General features: G+C 32.0%; 1 protein-coding gene across 8 annotated transcripts in view; it reads left to right on the top strand.

The window, feature by feature from the left end:
* The window catches only part of Wrn (WRN RecQ like helicase), a 142,235-nt gene that overhangs the window by 89,433 nt on the left and 38,714 nt on the right, over positions 1 to 14,088 (top strand). For 4 of the 8 annotated variants that reach the window (XR_013430403.1, XM_078031155.1, XM_078031157.1 and 1 more), the window contains 5 exons: positions 3,568 to 3,709; positions 10,616 to 10,786; positions 10,864 to 10,961; positions 11,486 to 11,558; positions 12,518 to 12,594. Coding sequence is in view for 7 of the 8 variants with exons in the window: in XM_078031155.1 (XP_077887281.1) it covers positions 3,568 to 3,709; positions 10,616 to 10,786; positions 10,864 to 10,961; positions 11,486 to 11,558; positions 12,518 to 12,594 (561 nt within the window). In the remaining variant the exon portion in view is untranslated. The remainder of the gene's footprint in view (positions 1 to 3,567; positions 3,710 to 10,615; positions 10,787 to 10,863; positions 10,962 to 11,485; positions 11,559 to 12,517; positions 12,595 to 14,088) is intronic. The other 4 variants (XM_078031156.1, XM_078031159.1, XM_078031158.1 and 1 more) reach the window with 4 other exon arrangements.

The following is a 14,088-nucleotide window of genomic DNA, read 5'->3' on the forward strand; positions in this document are numbered from 1 at the left end:
TTTTAAACTAAATGAATTTACTTAAAAATTAAAAAGCAAACAATTTAGAGTATTTTACTTTATGTAATAGATAAAACAATAGAAGGGTAGACCTAAACCTAATCATAATCAATTGTTAAATGTAAATTGTCTAAAAATATCATTTAAAGGTGTAAATTCTCAGGATTGATTTTAAAATGTGATCCTATCTTATATGCTATAAGAAATCCACTACAAGTATATTTATAAAGGTAGGTTAACAAAAGAATGAAACATGGTGTACCATGAAAACACAGGTCAAAAGAAAGCTGAAGTTGCTGTTTTAATGTTGGGCAGTGGACACTTTGGAACAAAAATACTAGCGGGAATGAAAGAGGACATTGCATGATGTAAAAGGATCAGCTCACTCATTTATTAGTCCTGATTCTCCAGAGATATAGGATGAATGATTTTATATTAAAGGGGGAAGGATGAAAGGAATTATGCGGAGTTGGTTATAAGGAATTGGCTTACACAGTTGTGGGGGTTGGCAACTTAAGCAGTCTGGAAACATGGGCAAGAGTTGATGTTGCTGTCTTGAAGTGGAATTCTTTCTTCAGCTACATTTTTTGCTCTTAACATTTTCAACTGATTGGACGAGACTTACCCACATTATTGATGGTAACTTCCTTTAATTAAAGCCAGCTGATTATGAATATTAATCACAGCTACAAAATATTTTCGCAGCAACATCTAGATTAGTGTCTGACCAAACAGCTGAGTACCTCAGACTAGCCAAGTTAAACATAAAATCAACTATCCCAACCAAGAAGACATCCTAAATGTTTATATACTCCAAAGAAAGAACCTAAAAGAACTGAAAGGAGAATAGAGAATCCACAATTATAGTTGGTGACTTTAACATCTTCTCTCAGTAATCAATAGAAGTAGTAGAACAAAAAAATCACTAAGGGGATAAGAATAAAAAGAACTGTCAACAACCTGGCTCTAGTTAGTTTTTAAAAGAACACTTCATCCAACAGCAACAGAGTACACATTCTTTTTAAGGGAAGATGGAATGTTGTAAACATGAATCATACTCTGGGTCATAAAACAAAATTTTAACAAATTTGGAAGTAATCTTTTTGGATAAAGTATGTGTTTTGACTATACTGGAATTAAACTAGAAAGTTGTAACAGAATGATATGAGGAAAGTCTTTAAACCCTTGGAAATTAAATAGCACACTTCTAAACTATCTATTAATCAGAGAGAAAGTCACAAGTGAAATAAGAAAATATTTTTAACTGAATGGGATAAAAATACAAAAATGTTTAGTATACAGCTATACTAGGAAGGAAATTTATAGCATTAAATATTTATCTTATAAAAGGAGAGAGGTTTCAGACCAATTAAGCTTCCAACATAAGAAACAAGCAAATCAAAGCAAAATAAAGCAAATGGAAGTGGAAGGAATGAAATAATACAGATAAGAGCCTAAATTAGTGAAATAGAAAACAGAAAAAAGAGTAGTAAAAAATAGTGAATGCAAAAGGTCATTATTTGTTAAGGTCAACAAAATTGATTAAAAACTTCTAGCAAGACTGACAGAAGAAAGAGAAATAGATTTATTAATAGCAGGCATGGGAGAGGGAATTTTGCTACAAATCCAGTAGACATTAATAAGGATAAGAATAAAACACTATGAACAACTTATATATAAATTCACTAATGTAGATGAAATTATTTAATTTAATTACTTAATAATCTCAAACTAGCCATACTCAGCCACAATGATTTAAATAGGTGAACTTGAAGGGTCCCCCAAGCATTAGAGGAAGTGAATTCCTTATTAACAGCCTCCAAAAATAAAATTTCTAGCCCTGAAGGCTTCAGTGACAAAATCTAGCCAACATTTGAAGAAGAAATAACACCAGTTCTACAGTATGGTTCCATTTATATGATATTCTCTGAAACAAATCTGCCCTCAAAGTGGAAAAGTTTGATATAATTTTTTAGTTATTGGTAGGTTAAATAATTTTAAAAAATTAGCAAGTTATAGGAAATTTGGTCACTATAGTACAAATTTGATTTATTAGGCACCTAGTAATAGAAAACTTATCAAGCAGCTAGAGAAGTGGATTGTAAATTACTTTATTTACTTCATGATCCCCCTAACAAATGATCAGTATTTGTATCCCACACTGGGCTAATTGTCAGAATACAGGCAACCTGGACTGAAATAATTAACCTTTCAGCCCACCTAGAATCTGTTTGCAGCATATTGGTTGGGAGAAACTGAATGAGAGTCTATACTTCTCATGTATACATGGAGTATTTATAAATATTGACTACAAGAGCAGGGGTTGGCAATATGATCTTTGGGCCACATCCACTTCACTTGCTGCCTGTTTTTCTGTAAATAAAATTTTGGTGGAACTTTGCCATGCCCTTCTGTTTATGATGACTGCTTGAGTTAAGTAGTTATCTAGAAAACCCATTGTGGTCCACAAGGCCTGATGTATTTGTTATCTGGCCTTTTATGGAAAATGTTTTCTGACCCCTTTACTAAATTATAGTTTATCTCAGCATTTTTCAGTGAATTGGTATCTAATTCACCACATATTCTGATAATATATTAAAATCTGATAGTAAACTAAAAAAGAAATAAAAAATTCTTATGCATCCAGAAATCTAAAATAATACTTTTAAATAACTTAAAGAAAAATCAAACTGGAAATTAAAATATTTTTAGAATTTAGTGATAATTATATTAAAAACCAATAAATACAATACAGGTAGTTCTTTATGGGAATTTGATAGCTTTAGTTACTCTTATTAGTAGAGTAAATTAACCAGGTAATCATCCTACTAAAGATGTTAGAATAGGAGAATAAACCTAAACATAGTTTTTCCCCTTCCCTCCAAACATTGTTTTATCTGGAATATTGAATACATTCTTATTGCTATGAAAGTTATCAGTTGAATTAGGTGGTTGATTTTTCCCTAAGGATTTTTTTGTTGCTGTTCTTGACCTAAAAAAATCAAATTTGTATTAATAAAAATTTCATATCAACTTGAAGAATGATTTATGAATTTACCTTATATACACTTAAATGAAGAGTTTATATCTTTCTGTCATAATTTATAGTTTAAACTATAAGTTAGAGTTTAAACAGTTTATTGGATAGGAAATTTTCTTTTTAAGTTAAAATTTTCTTTTGTAATAACCCCATTTTTTTCCAACAAAACCTAACACAAAAGTCCAATGTTCATATATAATCCATCAAGTGGAACTGTCATACTTTCTTGAACTTCTTAGTCTTCTTCCATCTAAGGTCTGGGCCACTTGCCATGAAACTTGGCTTCTTAGGACTAAGAAGAACTAGAGGGGAACCATTAGCATAACATTCTGGGATGCTGTATTATAGTTTATTTGTCATGTTTGAGATACTTCACACGCTCTTGGCTATATAAATTTTGTATCTTCTACAGCAGTTGACACATTTGAGATATTTTTTACTTGGCTAATTTGCACATTAAATCTTTTTTTATTGCGTAAGGTATGTACTTTGTTTATGCTGTTTTAATAATTAATATTTTTATTCAGATTGAGTCATTGTGATTCTAATAATGACTCAGATGATACATCACAGGACTTTGGTCCACAAGCATTCCAGTTGTTATCTGCTGTGGGCATCTTAGAGGAAAAGTTTGGAATTGGGGTTCCAATTTTATTTCTCCGAGGATCTGTAAGTATATGTGAATGACCTTCTAAGTTATTTTTTTGCTCCTGTTGTAGTTTCTTTAAAGATTTATTGTGTTGTGATTATAGCTTTGACTTTAGGTGAATTATTAGAAATGAAGAAAATCAACATTAATTTACAGTTAAACCCTGCAATTCACTACTTCTGACAGAACATATGTATGTCACATCTATTGTTGTTTTGATGTTCCAAGCTTATGTTCAACTTTGCATCTCAGTCTAAAGTATTATATTAGTTTATTACATTGTTGGGGTAAATCCCTAGACTGATCTTTCTTAGGATAATTAAGGCATGTTAACTTTCATTATCAAGGGGCTGGTGGAACAAAGTTGGATTTTTTTTGGTACCCAGGAAAGAATTTTAAATTGAGCAAAACTGTAGTTTTGAGGATAATTTTGTAAATGTCTTAGTTCATAACAATATTTGGCAACATATTTTTTTCCTCTTCTGTTTCCTACCAGAAGTATAAAATACCAAGAAACAAATTTGACTTTTTTTTTGTAAAATAAAATATGATTTTATTCCTGATAAAACAAAATTAAGTGTTCTATGTTGATACTAGTTGACTAAGAGTGGAAAATAGGATACTTTACAGTTACGTACATTTATTTTAAATATTCTTTAAAATTCTTATTTTGTATGTAGAGTTTATAAAACCACTTTAGATAAGCATTTGTTTGTTAAATAGTCAAATGCTCATGTGAATATTTTTTAGTTTTTATTTTGTTTAGAAAGGTACCTGTTAACTTAGTTAAGGAATATTTTTAATAGTTGAAAACATATTAACTTTTCATTTACTGATATTTTAATATTCTGAATGGTATTTACATTTTTATTTTTAAATCACAAGTTTGATCAGAAATTTAACAGTGGAAGTGTCACCTAAAGAACTTTGTTTTAAATCCTATGAGTGATACTATATTTTTTATTTTAAAAAACAAACAAATTGCATGGGACAGCTTAAATATAATTGAGATCTATAATTTTTTAAAAAATTTTTATCACCTTTAACACCTTTGTACCCCAGTTGAATGTATAACTTATAAACATTATCCTTGTTTTAATTTGGTATAATCCAGTAGTATCCAGTATCAACAAATAAGTTTAAGTGGGCTCCTAGACTAACTTGAACTGGTCACAAGAGGGATCAGATTTCACCTATTATTTGAAAACCAACTCAGACCTTTTATACTGACAGTGTCTTTTGGGAGTCCTCAAATTAAGAAGTTTATCCTTTGTGAAATTTTATACTACCCTTGCTAGATAAAAGTGTAAAACTTTTAAAAAAGTACCACTTAATGAAAATTTAGAGACACTAACTGCAGTGAAAATAAGGTAAGTTCCCTATCCGCCACCCCCCATTTCAGTGATCTTGCTATCTACTGGGATATTATTTTAAAAATTATAATTGTAATACCTTTGGGAATTGTTCTCCTTAACCAATTTAGGATACATTAATATCTTTGTAGATAATTTTGATCTGTAAAATGATGTGTCTTAAACAGAGAAACTTTTGGAGTTTTTAAAAGAAATAATGTTATGTGTGCAAATATATAACAAATGCAATTTCAGCAATACATGATGCTGTTCATCTACACAAGATTTTCCTAAATAGCATAAACATTTATGCAGCTTATTCACAAGTTTGTAAGTGGAGTTTAAAATTTTGTTTTAAGATCACGTTTTATTAGAAATTAAATCATGATAGTATTGCCTAAGGAACTTTGTTTTAAATTGTTCACCATCTAAAAAATTTTACACCCCCTGTGTGAATATGGACAAGATATACAGTGGCCTTAATTTTAGTAGATTAGAAAATGGAAACACAGTCATTAATCTGTACAGGAAAGATTAAGTGAAACATCTTTTCTGATCATATTATTAACATGCTAAACCTTATCATTGCCCCAGCATTGTATAGTGCTTTTCATAAAAGATGATTTTACCTAGACAGCCATTGGAACTATTGGTAAGTTTTTAATCAAACTCTAATTTTCAAAGTACCTAACAGGAAAGGACTACCCATTAATTTTCTAGACAACCAATTTTATCTGATTAAAATATATTCCTAGAGATAATTATGGTTACTTTATCCTTTGATTTTATTTTACACGGAATTAACAGCTCAAAATGATTTTCTGAAGCCCTAAAGTGGTAATCATGAACCTCTTTTGCTTGTAGGAACTGAGAAAGAGTCTGTGTATTTGTGTGTGTGTCTGTATGTGTGAGAAAGATTTAATAGAAGCTCTGGACATGTTTTGAACTCTTTAGAACTTAGAATTCAACACTTCTTGAGTTGAAGTTTATAGCTATTTTTCCACTAGTTATTAAACATCTATTTTTGTGTAAGGCACTATATTGTATTTTGTAGGGGATCCAAAGTTGAATTAGATGAGGCTTATCATCTAGTGTAGAAAATATTACTTGGAAAGATGTAAGTATAATATAGTATAGAAAGAGGTAAAGGATATATGAACTGATAGGAACTATTATTGAAGTCCTAGGGAGAGTATTCTTAGGGGAATTAGAAGTGTTTGTGAAGATTTAATTGGAGCTTTCTGTTTTATGGGGGATACAGTAGATTTCTGAGAGGTATAGTTGATTTGGACATTTGGAAAAAGAATGAAGGAAGAAGGATGGAGGAAAATGCTTTTCCCAGCAGATAGAATTACTACAAAAAGCAATTGTGAATTTTAAAGAAGTTAATTTAGAAAAGTGGCAAAATTTTAGTCTTTTGTTTTCTCTGTCAGATACTAGGACAGAAAACTGCTTATCAAAAACTCATATGTCAGGTAGTGTAATTTGACTAAGTTTTGTTGACCCTGTTTTTCTAACCTGATTTTTAAAGGAAAATAATGAGATGATAATTTCCTTTTAAGATTGCATCCCATAGAAGTAAAGACTCTTAGTGCCAAAACTTGGCAAAAAGACTGGCCCTATTGTTTTATTTTATTCTAGTTGAAACAGAGTTTTAAAATGATCTGGTCTAGGCCATACTGTTACTTTGTGCCAGTAGCAGGATGGACAAATAGCTTTCCTAACAGTGCCTTTGTGTTTATTATGCTATTAAATGGAGTTCTAAATTTGTATTTTTAAATAGAATTATCTAGAGATACTAGAATGAAGATTTGTTATTGGTTGACGAGTGATATGTGTATAAAATTGTGCCCTCTATAAAAATCAATACCCAAAGCTCTATATTCTATTCTCTCCATATCAGCTTTCCCATTCCAGGCAGTTTGACTCTTGACAGTAGATAACCTGGAAAATTAAATTAACTGAAACATTAAAGCAATTAATGGAGGATGCTTTGCTTGGAGTGAGAAATCATCAAACATTTGTTGTTGAAAATTCTTACTGCAGTTTGCTTTAATTCTGTTTTTTTTTTTTAAGTTACTTGGTTCCATTTAAGGAATATATGATTTCTTTAAAACAAAAATGCTCTTTATCAAAGAGCAAAGATACTTCATTCTCTGCATGATTATTACTATGGAAACAGGACAGTGAAAACTTATTCACATAGAACTCAGTATTCACAATGATTATTAATCATAAAGGGAAGAGACAGTTACTCCTGACTAGTTAGAAAAAGCTTTATTGCTTCACACTAGTAGATGTACACAAATTCACTTCAGGTTTTTTCTGCTTAGGAAAGGAAAATCTATCCAGTAATTTTTAGTGTCTAAGAGAACTAGAAAGTGCTAGTTAGGCAACTTAATACCTTTTGATGTTACTAGTTTATAAGGAGTAGAATATTCTTCTACAAAGGTGAGCCCCATAGCAGATGTACAAGACTGTTAGCAAATGTTCCAGAGGAAACTAATATTGTTAGATTAGGGAATTCAGGTTCAGTTAAAGGATCTGCTGTGAACTAGTAAAAAGAAAGTTAATATTACTGAGATAGGATTTGTCCTACTTACTCACTTCATCTGTATAATATTCCCAAGACATAGAAACTATTATTATACTTGCATATCAAGTCAGGCCTAGAAGCATAGTTGAATAATTTGCCAGAGCAGTGACCTAAACCCAGGTAAAGTAGCTTAAGAATCTACCTAGTATATTGGTTGTGTGTGTGGGTGTATGTATGCATGCAGAGTACATGTAAAACTAATAAAAAATTGGTACTAGTTGTCTTGGAGGCCTATGTTCTAATCCTAGTTGTAGTACAAAGACATTGTGGGATGTGACATAACATGTTTGAGCCTCTGATTATTTGTTAGAGTATAAGTAAGAAAATGACTTAAGATAGATCAAACAGATTCAGCTTTCCTTTCAGTTGTTAAATTCTATGATATTTTCTTTTATGTCACTTATTTTTTGAAATAAATTTTATTGTGTATATTTTTAAGGTAAACAGAATGATGTTTGGAGGGTACATAAATATAATAAAATGGTTCCTGGAGTGAAGTAACATAGTATATCCATCATTTCAACATAGTTACCAATTTTTTATTTATTTGTTTGTTTGCTTGTTTTTGTGGCAAGAGCACCTATTCATTTAACAGAAATCCCAATTATAGTACTGTTTCATTAACTATAGTTCTCATGTTGTACATAAGGTCGTTAGATTTGTTCATCATATGTATTTGATGTTTGATTTTTAAACATTCTATTCAAATCAACCAAAGTGAGAGTTAGCATAGGCAAAGATTGTGGGTAAGAAAAAAGGTGTCATGTCATACCTAGTTTATATTTCTCTAAATCTTGTTCTAATAACATTTTCATAAATATAATCATCATGCCACTGAAATTCATTACTTCGTTTATTTTAATAAAATTTCTATTTTTATTTTTAAAATTTAATAGAGAGCAACTATAGACTGTTAACTACTCCTGGCGGAAGCCTTTATTTATATTCCAGTATCTAGGCACTGATGTCTCTGTCTCTGGTGGGAATTTAATCTCCTTTACTTCGTTTCATCCTAGCTTCTTTTTTTGAGGGATATACCTTATTTAGGCTATTTTTGGAAATCTGTGCCTTAGAAATGGTAGTAAATGACATAAATGTGTTAATATACCTGTTTTGGAATTCACATTTTTAGCATTACAAAATAATAAACCTGTAACCATTATGTTCTCATTAGTTGAATAAAGCTAGTATATTTTTAATAGAGTCTTACAGTTCCCTGAGTTATGTCTATTGTGGCTCATCCTGCATATTCTTTTAATTTTGACCTCTGGATTTGTATATACATTGGTTGTTAAACCTTCGTAGATGAAATGTTTAATTATCTTCCCAATTCTAAAATTTTAGATTGCATTTTTATATTAAGTATTATTTTATATTAAGTATTCAGAATATAATCACCTCTTCACATATTGAAGGGATGAATGTTTTATAACATAAATACAACCTAAAATACAATACTTATATTAAAAAGCTAATGATCATTCTAGTTAATTTAAACAGAAAGGATATTAAGTGACTTAGGAAATTATTGACAAGGTTACTTTGCAAAGCAGTCTGTCAAAAGAGCAGCTACCTCTTCTGTGATCAGGAAGCTCTCAACTTGGGAAGCTATCACTGACACCTTATCCTGAATTGCACTGAATTAGAAGCCATAGCACTCAGGAGGGTTCTATTTTTGCTGAGAACCACATTGAGGTTGCTATAATCTGTGTCAACAAAGTAAATACCTCTTGATACTCACAAAGCTAATAGTTGTTTGCTGGGTTCCTTGTTAATGTTCATTAAAAAAAAAACTTCACAATTATATGTTATCTACAAAACTAGTAGAGGAGTAGCCTTTACCTCACATTTTGCTTTTGCATACCATGCAAATATGTTTGCATACCATGCAAACATCTGATGAGCAGAACTTAAATCATATCCAGAAACCTGGCCAAAAGAGTTTCAGAAATTGTGTTTGTTACTTCCCAGATTGTGCAGTAGAAGTGGACTGAAGTTAGGATGACCCTTGAATTATTATCTGCTATATTTACCTCAACTATATTAGACAGGAATAGTTGATTATAAAACCTTCTGTTCATATATTACCATGTACATTTGAACTAGTATTTAAATGTGTAGGATGAAAGAGTCAGTACAAGGGTGATGTGAATGGAAGAGTACTTTTAGGGAGTGTAGGTGGTTAGAGTCCTCTCTCTGAAAGGATAAGCGAATTGCATGATAGACTAAATTTCCCAGTGTTTCTTGAACTTGATGGCTATGAATGGTCTCCCATAGGAATTCTCTCATCACTTAGGGAAAAATAACTCAAAAATCATCAACTGTTTAGCATGTTTTCCTTGGTATATCTCAGTGAAGCAAATAAATCATAAAGGAGTGAATAAACTTTGTAGTGTATAATGAAGAAACACACAGTAAAAGCAGCCATGGATGGAAGCCATGAATTGTTATAGGACCCTCATGTCACATTGTCTTTTAACATCCATGGATCTAGACTTGAGCTGTAGATCGTGATCATCTTTTTAAACAATAATGTATGTTATTCAAAGGTCTAAAGAGCAGAGATTGACAATTCCAAACACGTATTTAAACCTATGCATTGGGAAGTGCATCTGAGTTATATGTGAAAATTTCTGTGATTATTTAAAATATAAAGGAACACATACTATGTATGAGTTGGGTACAGAACAAGCAGGATGGATATAAAAATTTTATAGGGGGCTGGGGCGGTAGCTCAGTGGTAGAGTGCTTGCCCTAGCACATGTGAGGCCCTAGGTTTGATCCTCAATACTACATAAAGATAAATAAAATAAAGATATTGTGCCCATCACAACTAAAAAATTTTTTAAAACTTTTGTAGGTTGTTAAAGTTGGATTTTTTGGTTAAATCCAAAGAATCAATGGATGGGTTTGTTTTTTAACTTATTCCATTTAATTGGATAAGCATTTTTAGATATTAATTTTATTCCTGATTTCAGAGTTCTCAGCGTATTGCAAATAAATATCGTAGTCACAGTTTTTTTGGCACTGGTAAGGATCAAACAGAGAATTGGTGGAAGGCCTTATCCCGTCACCTCATAACTGAAGGATTCTTGGTAGAAGTTCCTGGGCATAACAAATTTGCAAAGATTTGCACCCTTACAAAAAAGGTAAACAGTATAGAAGTCTACCTGTTTGACTTAATTTTTCTCAACTATGCATTAAGATTCTTTTCTTATTTCAATAGGGTAGAAATTGGCTTGATAGATCCAATGCAGAATCTCCTCAGAGTCTTATGCTTCAAGCTGATGAAGAGTTGTGTCCAAGGAAGTTTCTTCGGCCAAGGTTCATTTTTCAGTTTTTTTTTTTTTTCTGTCAACTTATGGGTTTTTGGTGTTGTTGCTGTTTCAGTGATTTTAGGTACCATTCAAGTAAAATGAATTGCCTGTCTGTTTTTGCATATATCTACTTTAGTCAATTTGGAAGAAAGGGAGTCCCCGGGAAAAGATAAATCACAGAACTTTCTTGGTTGATGGGAAGTAGTTGACCATTAGAAAACTTCTTTTCCATTGATTAAGTAGCATTCACATGAATGCTGAAGAATTCATATACTGCATTTTCTTCTCATGTGTAGAAGATGGGAAGGGAATACACTTATTGCCTACTTTTTAATACCTTTACATATTCTTGATTGTGTATCAGTTTTTTCTTTCAAACATCTTCCTTTTCTGGGAAAAGAAATTACATTTAAAAGTCATTTAAAAAGGATAATATAATGTTATCTGCTTTTCTGAGAGAGTAGGGGTATGATGATTCACAATTAGATAATTGCATTTTCACATTTGAGATAATTTAATTTTATTTTTCAGTTCTAAAACTGTATCTTCAGGCACTGAACCGCATTCTTCTAATCAAATACCAATTGAATTAACTGCAGAGAAGGTTTGTTTTAAAGAGGTGGTTTTAATTGTTGCAACTCTTGTTTTAAAACATTATGTTAATTCTGCTTTACATAAAGAGGAAAATGGCACATAAAACAAGTCATAAATCGGAAAGAGAAATGATATGAATAGAGTAAAATGCAATATGTGATTTCTGGAGCTATTAGAAGAATTAGAAGTATTTGAGGAAAAAAACTTACTTTGATTCTTTTAAGCCTATTTGGTAACTAATTTAGCTTAGTTTTTACATATTTATAATGCTTACCGGTGATGAAAAAATAAGCCTACTTCCTAAATAGTCTCATTAAAGCTACATTACTCACTTCACATACACAAACACACATACACACACCATCCACATTTTCTTGCTTTGTTGGGATCTTAGACAGCTATTGTAGATTAGGAACTCACCCACTGGTGGACATTAGCTAATTAGAATGTGGAAACGGGACATACAGGTGAATTAAACTTTTTATACTTTTTCTGCTTTATTAAAATATATGGAATGTAATTCAATCAGTTTCATGTCTTGGGCTCTTACTGTACTTTAGAATGTTCTTTTGATCACTTATGAGTTTTGGATTAGTGGGACATTGGGTTGTATTTTTGTGTTTTATTTTTTTGGTACTGGGGATTGAACCTAGGACGTTGAGCAGTTAGGTAAGTACTCTACTACTGAGCTATATACCTTGCCTTTTTGAGATGGGTCCTCACTAAGTTGCTGGCCTTGACCTTGGGCTTACAGGTGTGTGCCATAGCCCCCAGCTGTTGAGTTGTATTTTTAATTGCCTTTTGAATTTTAAAAGTTGATAGTTCAAGAGCTTATTTTCAGTTGATTTATTTGATGACTTGGTTATCTGAGGAGAGATTGTCATTGTGAGATTTTGTACCCTTTTTTCTTTGTATTTAAGTGTTTTTTGAAACTTGTGATTTTTAAATGGACCTTTATGTGTTTAAAAGCAGTCTAACTTGGAGAGGAGGTGTTCTTCCAAAGCACTTGCTAACATTTCTTCTGGGAGTAACATTCCTAAAAAAAGGTACAGAGTTCCAAATATTTATTTCCTATGCTTATATTATCAGCATTACTTTCCTTTCTTTTCTGAAGATAAAGGACTATTAGATGTTGGCTTCTTCATTGACAAAAGGAGGTTAAAGCATAAGTTTCCAGTACTACAATTATTAAAGTAGATCCTGTTAGGTCCCTGGCGGCGACTTGGTGGGGACTTAGTGGCAACTTAGAACAAAGCAGCCCATGCCTGAAAAGAACATTAATCAGATGCTGGCAGAAATGCCTGTCAATCATCCAGATCTCCTGACTAACACCTGTCAATCAGCAGGACCCCTGGCCAATCCTAGAGTTCAGCCAACTCCAAGGGGGCAAAGGGACCCTAGAAACACCTATTCCTGTCCCCAGCCCTTCCCTTCCTGCTGTAAGCCCCATAAAAGTCCAGTCCGGTCGAGCTTCCACACGGTTTCTCCTCAGACCCTTCCCCTGTCCCCTCTGTGGGTCTGATCAAGTTCCGCCTGGGAGTGATATCTCAATAAAGCCTATTCAGCGGCCCTTTTAAATTTGCCTCCTTTGGTAGCTGCCTGCCTTGTCTGATCTGACAGATCCATACAATGATAGTATTAATTTAATAGCTAACATTTCATGGGTATTATTGTTTGCCAGGTTCTATGTTAAATGCTAAGCACTTCATATGTAACACTTCATCTTACAACAGTCTATGAGTTAGTACTCCCTATTATTTATCTCCATCTTATAGTTGAAGATACCAAGGGTTAAGAAGTTAACTAACTTGTTGAAGAACATATAGCAAATGGCAGAGATGACTTTTAAATCTATATGTGTATACAACTAGCCTTAACCACCGTTATTACATTTGTGTGAAATATACCCACTTCATTTTCAAAAAAAGGTATTTATGGTAACATAAAATGATAAACACATATAGAGTTGGGAGAGAATAAAGATAATATACTTGAACATTTAGGCTTACTATTTGATTTACTGATTAATGAAAGAGTGAGAAGAGTACAAATTCCAGAGTTTCTGAGGAAGGAAAATTTGAAAAGCATGTCATATCAGGGCCCATGTTATACATACACAGTTTAAATGGACTATGTTTACATTCATATCAGGTCAAAGTATATTAATGTGATCTATGATTGTTATGCACTTTCTAATGTTTTGCTCACTTTGATAATACTACTTTGGAGCTGTTAAAATGTTTATCATAATATCAGTTTTCTACCCCAATCAATTCCTTTTTGTTTGAATGTGTGGAATGTAATTACTATTGTTTTATATGAACAGAAAGGTTAAGGGGTGTAAAAAACAATATGTCCATTAAATATCCTGAAGCATTTTTTCATTTAAATATTTACTTTTTTTGCTAGGCTTCTTCTTCGTTCCAGGTGCTATTTTAGGTTTTGGAATTCAGTAGAGAATAATGGAGACATAGTCACCAGCCCCCACAGAGCTAATACTGTAATGGGATATACAGGGAAGGGAACATAAAACTACAATC

This window comes from Ictidomys tridecemlineatus, chromosome 14 (assembly GCF_052094955.1).
Source record: "Ictidomys tridecemlineatus isolate mIctTri1 chromosome 14, mIctTri1.hap1, whole genome shotgun sequence".
Taxonomy (NCBI): Eukaryota; Metazoa; Chordata; class Mammalia; order Rodentia; family Sciuridae; genus Ictidomys; species Ictidomys tridecemlineatus.